Source organism: Xenopus tropicalis, chromosome 4 (assembly GCF_000004195.4).
Source record: "Xenopus tropicalis strain Nigerian chromosome 4, UCB_Xtro_10.0, whole genome shotgun sequence".
NCBI lineage: Eukaryota > Metazoa > Chordata > Amphibia > Anura > Pipidae > Xenopus > Xenopus tropicalis.
Genome location: NC_030680.2, coordinates 2,420,771 through 2,438,204, shown reverse-complemented (window position 1 = coordinate 2,438,204; position 17,434 = coordinate 2,420,771). Strand labels below are relative to the sequence as shown.

The window sequence follows — 17,434 nt, the reverse complement described above, 5'->3', positions numbered from 1 at the left end:
AGCTGCTCATGGCTTCCTGCTGTAAGGCTACTGCTGTCAAGTCTGGGACTGCATAACATTGGCATTGGTTTTGGGGGAACCGTAAATCTACACACACTCTCGTACCCCGAGTTCCCTGCATTTCCCAGCACCATGTGATGTACGAGGGGCTCAGTTCCTGCTCCCACAAAGAATAAATATCTTTGCCCTCCCTGCCCTGCCCTCACAAGAAGGGGCCCTTACGAGGCACAACCAGAGTGGCCCAGTGCGGCCTGCCCTTACGCTCAGGCTCAGCAACTAATATTTATATTAAATGGATTGGGCTTGGAACATGACAGGCGCCATGGGGGCCATTCCAACACTGCTAGGGATGCCACCTGGCCAGTAAAAATATTGTTTGACGCCATTGTTCTTAGGGGAAAACCAACCAAATAAATATAGTAAGGCCGGAGTTTTCTTGTTTTTTCTTTTCCCAGAAAAGGTGGCAACTGTAAGCGCTGCACAATACTGTTTGCTACATGTTCCACACGGGAGGCGCTAGTGTAGGGCGGCCATGCCCAGTGCCACTCATACACAGGGTAGTACCCCGGGCACATTACTGGCCAGATAAACTGCAGGAGACAGAATGCTGGGAATGTCTGCCAGCCAACTGCCTCTCTAGCTGCTCTGTGTGCAGCCTCTTCCCAGCTGAGGGGGAAAAAAGGAGGGAAAGGCAATGATTGGCCGGGGCAGGATGGTGGGCGGTACAGAACTGCAGCACAGTTCACAGAAAGCTTTTTTTCTCCACAGAGTTTCTACCCTGACTGGTAACCTGACTGGTAATGTCTGCCCTACGCACAGTGTCTGCTATCCCTGGTGTAAGGAGCAAGGCTGAGGGGGGCAGGGAGTTGCGAGGGAAAAGGCTGAGGGGGGCAGGGAGTTGCGAGGGAAAAGGCTGAGGGGGGCAGGGAGTTGCGAGGGAAAAGGCTGAGGGGGGCAGGGAGTTGCGAGGGAAAAGGCTGAGGGGGGCAGGGAGTTGCGAGGGAAAAGGCTGAGGGGGGCAGGGAGTTGCGAGGGAAAAGGCTGAGGGGGGCAGGGAGTTGCGAGGGAAAAGGCTGAGGGGGGCAGGGAGTTGCGAGGGAAAAGGCTGAGGGGGGCAGGGAGTTGCGAGGGAAAAGGCTGAGGGGGCACACAGTGGGATGTGTGTGGGAGGGCACAGTGGGATGTGTGTGGTGTGGTGTGGGAGGGGCTGTGGGATGTGTGTGGTGTGGGAGGGGCTGTGGGATGTGGGTGGGAGGGGCTGTGGGCTGTGGGTGGGAGGGGCTGTAGGATGTGTGTGGGAGGGCACAGTGAGATGTGTGTGGGAGGGGCTATGGGAGGGCACAGTGGGATGTGTGGGAGGGGCTGTGGGATGTGTGTGGGAGGGCACAGTGGGATGTGTGTGGGAGGGGCAGTGGGATGTGTGTGGGAGGGGCTGTGTGTGGGAGGGGCTGTGGGCCAGTCAGGCAGGATGGTGCCTGGGAAGGGGGAATGACAGTCCCTATGCTCAGGGCCGGCGGGTAGAAGGGAGTTGGCAGGATTCCCGGCTACTGTATATGCACAGAATTGGGGCGCATCCACTCATCCCCATAGGCTCTCATTCCCCCCCCCCCACATTTGCCCCTTCTCGGTAGCTGCCCCCCCTGTCCCACATCTGCCCCTTCCTTGGGGTTGGCCGGGAAAGAAACGGCAGGGAAGGGGCGTTACCGGCTTCACAGGCAGTGGGCGGGGACACAGCTGCAGAGTTAGGGACTGTCTGCAAATTCAGCATTTCCCAGTCCGGTGTTTATATCAGTGCGTCCTCCTGTCAGACCCCAGGCTGGAACCAACATTAACCCGATTTCTCCAATCAGGGTCGGGCTGGGCCGCCGGGACACCGGGAAAAATCCCAGTGGGGGGCCCAGTCCGACCCTTACCGGCGCTCCCCCTACTGACTGTTCCTCCCCGACGCGTTCAATTTATACGTGTTCGGGGAGGACGTCAGGCGGGGGCCCTGGGGGGGGGGGGGTTAGGGGACGCGGCTGGGGCACCTGCACCCCCCAGTCCAACCCTGTGTCTCCTCCCTGTGTTTATTCTCCCAGCAGCCTCCACTGCAGAGGAACTTTCTGGGTGGGGTTAGTCTACTGATCTCTTTCTCAATTTGTTTCTCGGTTCCTTCAAACTTGCTCTCATCCCAGGGAACCACTAGTTTGTCCTCCCAGCAGCCTCCATTCCTGGGCAACTTCCTGTGTATCCTCCCAGCAGCCTCCATTCCTGGGCAACTTCCTGTGTATCCTCCCAGCAGCCTCCATTCCTGGGCAACTTCCTGTGTATCCTCCCAGCAGCCTCCATTCCTGGGCAACTTTCTGTGTATCCTCCCAGCAGCCTCCATTCCTGGGCAACTTTCTGTTTGGAGCTTGTTATTGGCATTTCTTTTGTCGGACACTGAGGGGCCTTTATTTAACAAGCTCAGCGGTAAAATCACATCACCGTGGGCACCAACCGTCCTTTCAGCAGCACTAAAATTGCCCCAGAGCGGCAGTGAGCCGGAAGCACTATGGGTTGTGCCAGGCAGAGCAGAATGGAAGCCGGGGAGCCCCAGGACTGTACCTCCTGGTTACCTGATGAGTTGGCATTGCGCATCCTCTCGTACCTTGATGCCAAGGATATCCTGCAGGTGGCGCAGACTTGCCAGCGCTGGAGAGAGTTGGCTGAGGATGAAGGCCTGTGGCAGGGAAAGTGCAAGGCTGATGGGATTGAGGAGCCGCTGCACATAAGCACAGCTACAGGCTCTAGGCCCCGCCCATGGAAAAGCGCTTACACCAATCAGCTCAGGGTCGATACCAACTGGCGCCGAGGGAGATTCAAAACAATCACAGTGGATTTATTTGGGGATTATCGCAACCCAGACCATGTGGGGTTTAATGGGAAGGAATTGGTCTGTACTACACATAAGGAAATAATAAAGGTCTGGTCGGCAGTTACAGGCGAGTGTCCAAGGACCCTTGTGGGACACAGAGCTAGTGTCACAGCAGTGCAAATGAGAGATCACATGATTGTTACTGGATATCTGGATGGTACAATAAACGTATGGAATGCAGAGAGCGGGGCATGTATCCACACGCTGGGCGGCCATACTTCTCACATACACAATGTGCATCTCCATGAGCAAAGAGCAGCGAGTTGTTCTTCAGATCGCACCATCCGGGTTTGGGACATTGAGGCAGGACAGTGCTTACACACCCTATTGGGGCATAAACTTGCTGTCACGTGGGTTTGGTATAATGGCCGAAGGTTGCTGAGTGAAGATTTGAGCCATATAGTGAGAACGTGGGACCCTGAGACAGAAACCTGTCTGCGCTCTGTTTCTCTGCGCTGCGGTACATACTTACGATTTGCACACTTTGATGGGAAGCACATAGTCAGCCTTCTATGCCCGGAGGAAACCATAGCCGTTTGGGACGGGGAGACATTAGAGCACACTCGCACAATACCTGGGACCTACACTGCTGTGATGACTCTGAAGAACAGCATTCTGGGAGTGGTAAATAGCGGCCACGCTGCTGAAATATGGAACGTCGAAACAGGGCAGCGCTTGAATGTCCTGCAGGATCCCGATGGATTCGACCATTATGCCTATGACTTAGGTCTCCAGGGGGATTTCCTCATAGGCAGGACTGGCACTGGGAGGATCACATTGTGGGACTGGAGAACCGGGAAATTTCTGCGGAATCTGTTTGTTCCTAAGAGAGAAGAAGACTGTGATCCTGATTTCCACACCTTCAGCACAAAGCATATCTATGTGTTTGTAAATTGGACAAAGGTGGTGGTTCTGGACTTCGATGTGAAGGAATGGGCAAGAAAAAAAAGGAGGGTGGTTCCCTCCTTGGGCTGGTGCCACATGGTGGATTCCTGACTATGCAGTTCTGTGGCAAAATCTGCTCTGTGTGCCTGTACCTGGGCCAACACCATGACTCTGGGTGCAGGCGCATGAAGCAGCTTTAGGGGCAGATTGTCAGTCTGCATTTCTGTGCAAGCCAGGAATCAGCCAGGTGTATTATATATAGTATTATATATAGAACATGCATGCAAGTAGGCACTCACGTTTAACCAAGTCCAAGTGTGCCTGGGTGCAGTATAATAGAAATAGTACAGTCCAATGTAGATGCCGCACTCACAGGACTTAGTGCAAATAAAGAAATATTTATTTGATGAACACGTCAAACTTTGATGTGTTTTCCATCCAATAAATATTTCTTTATTTGCACTAAGTCCTGTGAGTGCGGCATCTACTTTGGACTGTAGTATTATATATATATATATCTTTTTCAATAAATTTTTTCACTTTTCTACCAAGTCCTTATGTGTGCGGCTCTCTGTCCATATATATATATATATAGCAAAAAAGGGAAAGTTTTGCTCACCGATACCTATTAAACCATTAGGCGGGGATGCAATGAGGCTATGACCACAAAATCCATATGGACAGATTAAAGAGCCCCTCTGCACTCACCCATTATAAATAGAGCAATATTTTGGGAGTTTTAACCTTAAAAGGAAGCAAGTTGCAGGTAAAACTTGGTCCCTGTGTAAAATGGATAATGAAGCAGTAGAATTCTCAACCAACTTTACTTAACTTGCAGACACAGTGCTGTCCAACTGGTGGACCGCAGCTCCCCTCTGTGTGGCCCCCCACCTGTCTGGCTGCTTTGGTGTCTTTCCTTTGTGTAAACTTTAAATGGTATCAGTACTGAGATTAACTGGCCTCTTAGATTCAGGCTGTAATCCCCCTGTATTGTGTAAACATGTAATCCCCTGTACTGTTCCACTTTTTAATCCCTGTATTGTTCACCCCCTGCAGTGTTCACACCTCCGACAGACTGTAGGAGCTGTGCCAGCTTTGTGTCACTGTATGTACTGCCTGCCCTATGCTGCCTGTGTGTGCCATACTCTGCCTGCCCTATGCTGCCTGTGTGTGCCATACTCTGCCAGCCCTATGCTGCCTGTGTGTGCCATACTCTGCCTGCCCTATGCTGCCTGTGTGTGCCATACTCTGCCTGCCCTATGCTGCCTATGTGTGCCATACTCTGCCTGCCCTATGCTGCCTGTGTGTGCCATACTCTGCTTGCCCTATGCTGCCTGTGTGCCATACTCTGCTTGCTCTATGCTGCCTGTGTGTGCCATACTCTCCCTGTCCCATGACCCTGTGTACCATACTCTGCCTGCCCTATGCTGCCTGTGGGAGGTGAACCTGGCAGGGGTTAGTTCTGGGAGTTTGTTAGCAGTTGGAAATAGCCATTAAATGGTCCCTAAGGTGTGTAATTATATGCTCGGTGTCGCTGTGCTACCCACAGGGGAGGAGGAGCCATATGGATTTAAGGGTGTGTCTTAATATGACAATATAATTCTTTCACATATGAATGAAGGGGGATATCCCTACACCAACCATTTGGGGTTTTCCTGTGCTGCCACCATTAGTGTGGGTATGGTCTAAAAAGCTCTTGTGACAACATAGGTGTGGTTTGAAGTAGGTGTGGTTAAAAAGGGGAGTGGTCAAAACTGGCTCCCATTATCGGCCCTCCCCCATGTAGGCCAGAAAAATTCTAGCCCTTAGTCCCACAGAAGTTGGACAGCACTAATGTAACATATAATGAAGGGTGAGGCATGCTGGGAGCTGTAGTCCAGCAACATCAGGGTTGGATTCTTAAAGCAATATTGCCCAATAAAACCTTCCCAGCTCCCTAGGGCCCGCATTCTCATTGGTGAATTTTCTTGCATCAATAAATATGTCTTCTGGCAGCTTCTATAGCAACACTATGGGGGGCAGTGGGGCAGCGTTATGGCTGGGTTTGTATCCCCTTTAAACTCCCTGTATTTATTTCCCAGAATCCTCCAATGACAAGGAATAGCTTTATGGGTTTGGTGCCCCCAGGGGCACTTAGTCACAGGCTAAATAACCATTCTGTACACACACTGTATAAAGGAGGCCGAACCAATCACGTTAAAGGGGCGGTACTTCCAATAAGGATTCCGTGCAGGATCAGTTGGCTACATATACACTGATTATTCCAGAGAGTTGATTATAAACCATTGATAATGATTTGCAGAGACACACGGTTATATAACAGATTATACCTAACGAGAGACATTAACGAGTCATAGTTTAGACCAATCCGCTTGCCCTGTGCCCCGATGGAACACCCACCTCACTTCTTTTCCCCAACGATGTGAAGTCGGGTCAGTCCCTCTCTGTCAGTACCGGAGACTTATCAATAGGGAAGGATCTGTCCCAGAATGCCTTGCACCCACATACAGAGAGTATACCCCCCGATACCTTCCTTTTGGGATTATTTGCCATTTCTAAGGTCTCTGTTTCCCTAGTCTTCCTACAAGTTGGATCTGTTAGTAAAATTACTGCTTTTTTAAGATATTATTTGAATCAAACTAAACTGGGAAATGTAGGGAAAAGTACAAGGCAAACGAGGGAGGGAGGTAATTCAGGGGGCTGATTCTTGCATGTGGGAGGGGCTGTGGGATGTGTGGGAGGGGCTGTGGGTTGTGTGTCGGAGGGCCTGTGGGCTGTGTGTGGGAGGGGCTGTGGGCTGTGTGTGGGAGGGGCTGTGTGTGGGAGGGGCTGTGGGATGTGTGTGGGAGGGGCTGTGGGCTGTGTGTGGGAGAGGCTGTGTGGGGGAGGGGCTGTGGGCTGTGTGTGGGAGGGGCTGTGGGCTGTGTGTGGGAGGGGCTGTGTGTGGGAGGGGCTGTGTGTGGGAGGGGCTGTGGGCTGTGTGTGGGAGGGGCTGTGTGTGGGAGGGGCTGTGGGGTGTGTGTGGGAGGGGCTGTGGGCTGTGTGTGGGAGGGGCTGTGTGTGGGAGGGGCTGTGGGCTGTGTGTGGGAGGGGCTGTGGGCTGTGTGTGGGAGGGGCTGTGGGCCAGTCAGGCAGGATGGTGCCTGGGAAGGGGGAATGACAGTCCCTATGCTCAGGGCCGGCGGGTAGAAGGGAGTTGGCAGGATTCCCGGCTACTGTATATGCACAGAATTGGGGCGCATCCACTCATCCCCATAGGCTCTCATTCCCCCCCCCCCCTCACAGGAATCCCCCCCACCAATCAGCACTGAGTAAGCCTGGAAACAATGGGCTCCCCTCAAAAGATTTAACCCTCCAGTAACTTAACTGCCCCTTCCTAATACCCTACAGTACAAATACCCCCCTGCATCCCACATTTGCCCCTTCTCGGTAGCTGCCCCCCCTGTCCCACATCTGCCCCTTCCTTGGGGTTGGCCGGGAAAGAAACGGCAGGGAAGGGGCGTTACCGGCTTCACAGGCAGTGGGCGGGGACACAGCTGCAGAGTTAGGGACTGTCTGCAAATTCAGCATTTCCCAGTCCGGTGTTTATATCAGTGCGTCCTCCTGTCAGACCCCAGGCTGGAACCAACATTAACCCGATGTCTCCTTCCTGTGTTTATTCTCCCAGCAGCCTCCATTCCTGGGCAACTTCCTGTGTTTATTCTCCCAGCAGCCTCCATTCCTGGGCAACTTCCTGTGTTTATTCTCCCAGCAGCCTCCGCTGCAGAGGAACTTTCTGGGTGGGGTTAGTCTACTGATCTCTTTCTCAATTTGTTTCTCAGTTTCTTCAAACTTGCTCTCATCCCGGGGAACCACTAGTTTGTCCTCCCAGCAGCCTCCATTCCTGGGTAACTTCCTGTGTATCCTCCCAGCAGCCTCCATTCCTGGGCAACTTTCAGTGTATCCTCCCAGCACCCTCCATTCCTGGGCAACTTCCTGTGTGTCCTCCCAGCAGCCTCCATTCCTGGGTAACTTTCAGTGTATCCTCCCAGCACCCTCCATTCCTGGGTAACTTCCTGTGTATCCTCCCAGCAGCCTCCATTCCTGGGCAACTTTCAGTGTATCCTCCCAGCACCCTCCATTCCTGGGCAACTTCCTGTGTTTATCCTCCCAGCAGCCTCCATTCCTGGGCAACTTCCTGTGTGTCCTCCCAGCAGCCTCCATTCCTGGGCAACTTCCTGTGTTTATCCTCCCAGCAGCCTCCATTCCTGGGCAACTTCCTGTGTGTCCTCCCAGCAGCCTCCATTCCTGGGCAACTTCCTGTGTGTCCTCCCAGCAGCCTCCATTCCTGGGCAACTTCCTGTGTTTATCCTCCCAGCAGCCTCCATTCCTGGGCAACTTCCTGTGTTTATCCTCCCAGCAGCCTCCATTCCTGGGCAACCTCCTGTGTTTATCCTCCCAGCAGCCTCCATTCCTGGGCAACTTCCTGTGTTTATCCTCCCAGCAGCCTCCATTCCTGGGCAACTTCCTTAGTTTATCCTCCCAGCAGCCTCCATTCCTGGGCAACTTCCTGTGTGTCCTCCCAGCAGCCTCCATTCCTGGGCAACTTCCTGTGTTTATCCTCCCAGCAGCCTCCATTCCTGGGCAACTTCCTGTGTTTATCCTCCCAGCAGCCTCCATTCCTGGGCAACTTCCTGTGTTTATCCTCCCAGCAGCCTCCATTCCTGGGCAACTTCCTGTGTTTATCCTCCCAGCAGCCTCCATTCCTGGGCAACTTCCTGTGTTTATCCTCCCAGCAGCCTCCATTCCTGGGCAACTTCCTGTGTTTATCCTCCCAGCAGCCTCCATTCCTGGGCAACTTCCTGTGTTTATCCTCCCAGCAGCCTCCATTCCTGAGCAACTTCCTGTGTGTCCTCCCAGCAGCCTCCATTCCTGGGCAACTTCCTGTGTTTATCCTCCCAGCAGCCTCCATTCCTGAGCAACTTCCTGTGTGTCCTCCCAGCAGCCTCCATTCCTGGGCAACTTCCTGTGTTTATCCTCCCAGCAGCCTCCATTCCTGGGCAACTTTCTGTGTATCCTCCCAGCAGCCTCCATTCCTGGGTAACTTTCTGTTTGGAGCTTGTTATTGGCATTTCTTTTGTCGGACACTGAGGGGCCTTTATTTAACAAGCTCAGCGGTAAAATCACATCACCGTGGGCACCAACCGTCCTTTCAGCAGCACTAAAATTGCCCCAGAGCGGCAGTGAGCCGGAAGCACTATGGGTTGTGCCAGGCAGAGCAGAATGGAAGCCGGGGAGCCCCAGGACTGTACCTCCTGGTTACCTGATGAGTTGGCATTGCGCATCCTCTCGTACCTTGATGCCAAGGATATCATGCAGGTGGCGCAGACTTGCCAGCGCTGGAGAGAGTTGGCTGAGGATGAAGGCCTGTGGCAGGGAAAGTGCAAGGCTGATGGGATTGAGGAGCCGCTGCAGGTAACAAGGAGCAGGGCTAAAGGGTTTAGATCCGGTCCCTGGAAAAGCGCTTACACCAATCAGCTCAGGGTCGATACCAACTGGCGCCGAGGCAGATTCAAAACAATCACACTGGATTCACTTGTTTCTTTACCCAACTCAAACCTTGTGGGGTCGAATGGGAAGGAATTAGTCTTATCAAATGGTCTTATAACAAAGGTCTGGTCGGCAGTTACAGGCGAGTGTCTAAGGACCTTTGTTGAACACATAGATACTGTTTATGTCACAGAAGTGCAAATGAGAGATCACATGATTGTTAGTGGATATAACGATGGTACAGTAAAAGTATGGAATGCAGAGAGCGGGGCATGTATACACACGCTGGGCGGCCATACTGATTGCGTGCCCCATGTGCATCTCCATGAGCAAAGAGCAGCGAGTTGTTCCTACGATCGCACCATTCGGGTTTGGGACATTGAGGCAGGACAGTGCTTACACACCCTATTGGGGCACGAAGATGATGTCACGTGGGTTTGGTATAATGGCCGAAGGTTGCTGAGTGAAGATTTGAGTCATATAGTGAAAATGTGGGACCCTGAGACAGAAACCTGTCTGCGCTCTGTTTGTCTGGACACCGGTGCACTCGCTATGTTACAGTTTGATGGGAAGCACATAGTCAGCCTTCTGCACCCGGACAGAACCATAGGCGTTTGGGACGGGGAGACATTAAAGCGCACTCACACATTAACTGGGAATGAGCCCTACGCTAGTATGACTCTGAAGAACAGCATTCTGGGAGTGGTAAATTTTGACGGCACTGCTGAAATATGGAACGTCGAAACAGGGCAGCGCTTGAATCTCCTGCAGGATCCCGATGGGTTCAACATCCAAAGCAAATGCTTAGCTCTCCGGGGGGATTTCCTCATAGGCAAGTCTGGCACTGGGTGGGTCACATTGTGGGACTGGAGAACGGGGCAGTTTCTGCAGAATCTGTTTGTTACTAAGAGAGAAGATGACCGTGAGCCTCATTTCCTCGTCTTTAACACAAAGCATATCTATGTGTTTGTAAACTGGACAAAGGTGGTGGTTCTGGACTTCGATGTGAAGGAACGGGCAAGAAAAAAAAGGAGGGTGGTTCCCTCCTTGGGCTGGTGCCACACGGTGGATTCCTGACTATGCAGTTCTGTGGCAAAATCTGCTCTGTGTGCCTGTACCTGGGCCAACACCATGACTCTGGGTGCAGGCACATGAAGCAGCTTTAGGGGCAGATTGTCAGTCTGCATTTCTCTGCAAGCCAGGAATCAGCCAGGTGTATTATATATAGTATTATATATAGAACATGCATGCAAGTAGGCACTCACGTTTAACCAAGTCCAAGTGTGCCTGGGTGCAGTATAATAGAAATAGTACAGTCCAATGTAGATGCCGCACTCACAGGACTTAGTGCAAATAAAGAAATATTTATTTGATGAACACGTCAAACTTTGATGTGTTTTCCATCAAATAAATATTTCTTTATTTGCACTAAGTCCTGTGAGTGCGGCATCTACTTTGGACTGTAGTATTATATATATATATATATCTTTTTCAATAAATTTTTTCACTTTTCTACCAAGTCCTTATGTGTGCGGCTCTCTGTCCATATATATATATATATATATAGCAAAAAAGGGAAAGTTTTGCTCACCGATACCTATTAAACCATTAGGCGGGGATGCAATGAGGCTATGACCACAAAATCCATATGGACAGATTAAAGAGCCCCTCTGCACTCACCCATTATAAATAGAGCAATATTTTGGGAGTTTTAACCTTAAAAGGAAGCAAGTTGCAGGTAAAACTTGGTCCCTGTGTAAAATAGATAATGAAGCAGTAGAATTCTCAACCAACTTTAATTAAATTGCAGACACAGTGCTGTCCAACTGGTGGACCGCAGCTCCCCTCTGTGTGGCCCCCCACCTGTCTGGCTGCTTTGGTGTCTTACCTTTGTGTAAGCTTTAAATGGTATCAGTACTGAGATTAACTGGCCTCTTAGATTCAGGCTGTAATCCCCCTGTATTGTGTAAACATGTAATCCCCTGTACTGTTTCACCTTTTAATCCCTGCATTGTTCACACCTCCAACAGACTGTAGGAGCAGTGCCAGCATTGTGTCACTGTATATACTGCCTGCCCTATGCTGCCTGTGTGTGCCATACTCTGCCTGCCCTATGCTGCCTGTGTGTGCCATACTTTGCCTGCCCTATGCTGCCTGTGTGTGCCATACTCTGCCTGCCCTATGCTGCCTGTGTGTGCCATACTCTGCCTGCCCTACGCTGCCTGTGTGTGCCATACTCTGCCTGCCCTATGCTGCCTGTGTGTGCCATACTCTGCCTGCCCTACCCTGCCTGTGTGTGCCATACTCTGCCTGCCCTATGCTTCCTGTGTGTGCCATACTCTGCCTGCCCTATGCTGCCTGTGTGTGCCATACTCTGCCTGCCGTATGCTGCCTGTGTGTGCCATACTCTCCCTGCCCTATGCTGCCTGTGTGTGCCATACTCTGCCTGCCCTACCCTGCCTGTGTGTGCCATACTCTGCCTGCCCTATGCTGCCTGTGTGTGCCATACTCTGCCTGCCCTACCCTGCCTGTGTGTGCCATACTCTGCCTGCCCTATGCTGCCTGTGTGTGCCATACTCTGCCTGCCCTATGCTGCCTGTGTGTGCCATACTCTGCCTGCCCTATGCTGCCTGTGTGTGCCATACTCTGCCTGCCCTATGCTGCCTGTGTGTGCCATAAGGTGTGTAATTATGTACTGGGTGTTGCTGTGCTTTCCACAGGGGAGGAGGAGCCATATGGATTTAAGGGTGTGTCTTAATATGACAATATAATTCTTTCACATATGAATGAAGGGGGATATCCCTACACCAACCATTTGGGATTTTCCTGTGGTGCCACCATTAGTGTGGGTATGGTCTAAAAATCTTGTGACAACATAGGTGAGGTTTGAAGTGGGTGTGGTTAAAAAGGGGAGTGGTCAAAACTGGCTTCCATTATCGGCCCTCCCCCACGTAGGCCAGAAAAATTCAGGCCCTTGGTACCACAGAAGTTGGACTGCACTAATGTAACATATAATGAAGGGTGAGGCATGCTGGGAGCTGTAGTCCAGCAACATCAGGGTTGTATTCTTAAAGCAATATTGCCCAATAAAACTTTCCCAGCTCCCTAGGGCCCGCATTGGCAGCATTGAAATGAATTGGTCAGTTCTTCTGCATTTATAATGATGTTTTTGCTCAGCAGAATTCTCATTGGTGAATTTTCTTGCATCAATAAATATGTCTTCTGGCAGCTTCTATAGCAACACTATGGGGGGCAGTGGGGCAGCGTTATGGCTGGGTTTGTATCCCCTTTAAACTCCCTGTATTTATTTCCCAGAATCCTCCATTCCTGGGGACCCCAATGAGTAGAGAACTATAAGCAGCTGTTAGATTAACATAAACTCTAGTTTCTTTTACATTATTCAAAGTAATCACAAGGAATAGCTTTATGGGTTTGGTGCCCCCAGGGGCACTTAGTCACAGGCTAAATTGCCCTTTAAGCTGTGAGTGTCCCCCAAGAGAACTATTTAGCTTATTAGTTGCTTGTAAAGTTTTCTGGGCTCTGCCAAAAGCTACTTATTTAATTAAGTTTGAGAAACTTTGTATCCTTTTTAGAGTTCAGCGCAGGAGATCAAAGGCAAATGAGGGACTTTTCAGTAAGAATCCGGGACTGCGGCCTGAGCTGTTAAAATTGGCACATTTGGGAGGTATGTATAAAGGAAACAAAGCCAATCATATTAAAGGGGCGGTACTTCCAATAGTGATTCAGTTGGCTACATATACACTGATTATTCCAGAAATGTGATTATAAACCATTGAAAATGACATATAAAGACACACAGCTGTATAAAGAGGGAATAATGTGCCATAAGCAGTGGGAATACTTTATACATAACAAGAAGCATCAACAAGTCCTAGTTTAGACCAGGGACCCCCAAGCTTTCTTTCTTGTGAGCTCAGATTTACAAAGTGTTGGGGGCCGCGCAAGCATGAAATAAGTTCAGGCGTGCCAAATAAGCGCTGTGATTGGCTACTGGGTAGCCCCATGTGACTGCTGGCCTGCAGCAGGCTCTGATTGGGGTAAAACTGTGTCATTATTTGCTGTTTCTGTAACTACACATTCCCTGCGCGGGAACCCCGTACTTTCCCTGTATCCTTTCCCACTGCTTCCTAAGAGCCTGTTTGTAATATTCTTATTAATAGTATCTGTAATCTCCTGAAACTGGGGAATGTCGGGAAAAATACAGGGCAAAGGAGCAAGTAAGGGAGGGAGGGAGGGAGGGAATTCAGGGGCTGATTCTTTGTTACAGCAAAGTCTGTACTTTATGAGGGGCTGTGGGCTGTGTGTGGGAGGGGCTGTGGGATGTGTGTGGGAGGGGCTGTGTGTGGGAGGGGCTGTGTGTGGGAGGGGCAGTGGGCTGTGTGTGGGAGGGGCTGTGTGTGGGAGGGGCTGTGTGTGGGAGGGGCTGTGGGATGTGTGTGGGAGGGGCTGTGTGTGGGAGGGGCTGTGGGATGTGTGTGGGAGGGGCTGTGGGCTGTGTGTGGGAGGGGCTGTGGGATGTGTGTGGGAGGGGCTGTGGGATGTGTGTGGGAGGGATGTGTGTGCGGGAGGGGCTGTGGGCTGTGTGTGGGAGGGGCTGTGTGGGAGGGGCTGTGGGCTGTGTGTGGGAGGGGCTGTGGGCTGTGTGTGGGAGGGGCTGTGGGCTGTGTGTGGGAGGGGCTGTGGGATGTGTGTGGGAGGGGCTGTGGGATGTGTGTGGGAGGGGCTGTGTGTGGGAGGGGCTGTGTGGGAGGGGCTGTGTGTGGGAGGGGCTGTGGGCCAGTCAGGCAGGATGGTGCCTGGGAAGGGGGAATGACAGTCCCTATGCTCAGGGCCGGCGGGTAGAACAGACAGTGCAGCCGATGCCTCTCAGGGAGTTGGCAGGATTCCCGGCTACTGTATATGCACAGAATTGGGGCGCATCCACTCATCCCCATAGGCTCTCATTCCCCCCCCTCACAGAAATCCCCCCCACCAATCAGCACTGAGTAAGCCTGGAAACAATGGGCTCCCCTCAAAAGATTTAACCCTCCAGTAACTTAACTGCCCCTTCCTAATACCCTACAGTACAAATACCCCCCCCTGCATCCCACATTTGCCCCTTCTCGGTAGCTGCCCCCCCTGTCCCACATCTGCCCCTTCCTTGGGGTTGGCCGGGAAAGAAACGGCAGGGAAGGGGCGTTACCGGCTTCACAGGCAGTGGGCGGGGACACAGCTGCAGAGTTAGGGACTGTCTGCAAATTCAGCATTTCCCAGTCCGGTGTTTATATCAGTGTGTCCTCCTGTCAGACCCCAGGCTGGAACCAACATTAACCCGATGTCTCCTTCCTGTGTTTATTCTCCCAGCAGCCTCCATTCCTGGGCAACTTCCTGTGTTTATCCTCCCAGCAGCCTCCATTCCTGGGCAACTTCCTGTGTTTATTCTCCCAGCAGCCTCCATTCCTGGGCAACTTCCTGTGTTTATCCTCCCAGCAGCCTCCATTCCTGGGCAACTTCCTGTGTTTATCCTCCCAGCAGCCTCCATTCCTGGGCAACTTCCTGTGTTTATTCTCCCAGCAGCCTCCATTCCTGGGCAACTTCCTGTGTTTATCCTCCCAGCAGCCTCCATTCCTGGGCAACTTCCTGTGTTTATCCTCCCAGCAGCCTCCATTCCTGGGCAACTTCCTGTGTTTATTCTCCCAGCAGCCTCTGCTGCAGAGGAACTTTCTGGGTGGGGTTAGTCTACTGATCTCTTTCTCAATTTGTTTCTCAGTTTCTTCAAACTTGCTCTCATCCCGGGGAACCACTAGTTTATCCTCCCAGCAGCCTCCATTCCTGGGCAACTTTCTGTGTATCCTCCCAGCAGCCTCCATTCCTGGGCAACTTTCTGTGTATCCTCCCAGCAGCCTCCATTCCTGGGCAACTTTCTGTGTATCCTCCCAGCAGCCTCCATTCCTGAGCAACTTCCTGTGTATCCTCCCAGCAGCCTCCATTCCTGGGCAACTTTCTGTGTATCCTCCCAGCAGCCTCCATTCCTGAGCAACTTCCTGTGTATCCTCCCAGCAGCCTCCATTCCTGGGCAACTTTCTGTGTATCCTCCCAGCAGCCTCCATTCCTGGGCAACTTCCTGTGTATCCTCCCAGCAGCCTCCATTCCTGGGCAACTTCCTGTGTATCCTCCCAGCAGCCTCCATTCCTGGGCAACTTTCTGTTTGGAGCTTGTTATTGGCATTTCTTTTGTCGGACACTGAGGGGCCTTTATTTAACAAGCTCAGCGGTAAAATCACATCACCGTGGGCACCAACCGTCCTTTCAGCAGCACTAAAATTGCCCCAGAGCGGCAGTGAGCCGGAAGCACTATGGGTTGTGCCAGGCAGAGCAGAATGGAAGCCGGGGAGCCCCAGGACTGTACCTCCTGGTTACCTGATGAGTTGGCATTGCGCATCCTCTCGTACCTTGATGCCAAGGATATCCTGCAGGTGGCGCAGACTTGCCAGCGCTGGAGAGAGTTGGCTGAGGATGAAGGCCTGTGGCAGGGAAAGTGCAAGGCTGATGGGATTGAGGAGCCGCTGCACATAAGCACAGCTACAGGCTCTAGGCCCCGCCCATGGAAAAGCACTTACACCAATCAGCTCAGGGTCGATACCAACTGGCACCGAGGGAGATTCAGAACAATCACACTGGATTTACTTAGGGATTATCTCGACCTACACCGTGTGGGGTTTAATGGGAAGGAATTGGTTTGTACAATACATTATGAAATAATAAAGGTCTGGTCGGCAGTTACAGGCGAGTGTCCAAGGACCCTTGTGGGAGACAGAGCTAGTGTCACAGCAGTGCAAATGAGAGATCACATGATTGTTAGTGGATATGAGGATGGTACAGTAAAAGTATGGAATGCAGAGAGCGGGGAATGTATCCACACGCTGGGCGGCCATACTTCTCACATACACAATGTGCATCTCCATGAGCAAAGAGCAGCGAGTTGTTCTTCAGATCGCACCATCCGGGTTTGGGACATTGAGGCAGGACAGTGCTTACACACCCTATTGGGGCACGAAGCTTCTGTCATGTGGGTTTGGTATAATGGCCGAAGGTTGGTGAGTGAAGATTTGTGCCATATAGTGAAAATGTGGGACCCTGAGACAGAAACCTGTCTGCGCTCTGTTTGTCTGCACTCCGGTGCATTCATTACATTTGTACAGTTTGATGGGAAGCACATAGTCAGCCTTCTATGCCCGGGCAGAACCATAGGCGTTTGGGACGGGGCGACATTAGAGCGCACTCGCACAATAACTGGGAATGAGCCCTACACGACTTTGATGACTCTGAAGAACAGCATTCTGGGAGTGGTAAATAGCGGCCGCGCTGCTGAAATATGGAACGTCGAAACAGGGCAGCGCTTGAATCTCCTGCAGGATCCCGATGGATTCGACCCATATGCCCATGACTTAGCTCTCCGGGGGGATTTCCTCATAGGCAGGACTGGCACTGGGAGGGTCACATTGTGGGACTGGAGAACGGGGCAATTTCTGCAGAATCTGTTTGTTCCTAAGAGAGAAGAAACTCTTGCTCCTCATTTACTCGTCTCTAACACAAAGTTAGTCTTTTCGGTTGCATCGAAATGGGGAGCACTGGCATATTGGCCACACAAGGTGCTGGTTCTGGACTTTGATGTGAAGGAACGGGCAAAAAAAAAAAATCCGTTCAGTGTTCTAAGCTGGGTGATCCCCTCCTAAGTTCTGTGTGCCGGCACCTGGGCCAACACAATATATTCAGGCTGGCCAACTACGTCCTACAACTGCCCCTTCCTATGATCCCCTTACAGTACAGTTAAGGTGGCCTTATACTGTTCTCTGTTCATACACTGGTCTCCCAATGTTAGGCCAGATCTTGGTCAGATAGGCCCATCGGCGATGCCCATACACAAGTCCCACAGCTGCCCCTTCCTATATGCCCATTGCGCCAGAAATAACTCCAGTTTTATAGAGTAACTATCAGAGATTTTTGGGGCCCATATCTATACAACTGATACCAGGCAGCCAACCCGCTCCGGGCCCTGGGCCCCCAAACCCTGCTAAAACAGGCTAGTCTGTTAGGATTAAGGGGCAGTTATGCAGTGCTAGGG

At 51.7% G+C, this 17,434-nt stretch overlaps 2 protein-coding genes across 3 annotated transcripts; both read left to right on the top strand.

Moving 5' to 3' along the window:
- The first annotated feature begins 2,310 nt into the window (after positions 1-2,310).
- Positions 2,311-4,154, top strand: LOC101734139 (F-box/WD repeat-containing protein 7). Its single transcript, XM_012962074.2, has one exon. It carries the CDS (start codon positions 2,534-2,536, stop codon positions 3,890-3,892), a length of 1,359 nt encoding a protein of 452 aa, XP_012817528.2. The 5' UTR covers positions 2,311-2,533; the 3' UTR covers positions 3,893-4,154.
- A 4,629-nt stretch (positions 4,155-8,783) lies between these two features.
- On the top strand, positions 8,784-17,434 carry LOC108644489 (F-box/WD repeat-containing protein 7). Of its 2 annotated transcripts, XM_031900372.1 has the most exons (2): positions 8,784-9,208; positions 15,855-17,434. In XM_031900372.1, exons 1-2 carry the CDS (start codon positions 9,020-9,022, stop codon positions 17,043-17,045), a joined length of 1,380 nt encoding a protein of 459 aa, XP_031756232.1. In that variant the 5' UTR covers positions 8,784-9,019; the 3' UTR covers positions 17,046-17,434. The 2 variants fall into 2 exon arrangements, with proteins under 2 accessions (XP_031756232.1, XP_017945065.2); XM_018089576.2 differs by lacking the exon at positions 8,784-9,208 and having other exon boundaries at positions 15,442-17,060.

Excerpts from the sequence above, each read along its gene's own strand:
- LOC101734139 (XM_012962074.2), top strand. The coding sequence starts at position 2,534 with ATGGGTTGTGCCAGGCAGAGCAGAATGGAAGCCGGGGAGCCCCAGGAC.
- LOC108644489 (XM_031900372.1), top strand. The coding sequence starts at position 9,020 with ATGGGTTGTGCCAGGCAGAGCAGAATGGAAGCCGGGGAGCCCCAGGAC. Across the intron at positions 9,209-15,854 it reads TGTGGCAGGGAAAGTGCAAG|GCTGATGGGATTGAGGAGCC; the intron begins GCTGATGGGATT and ends GGAAAGTGCAAG.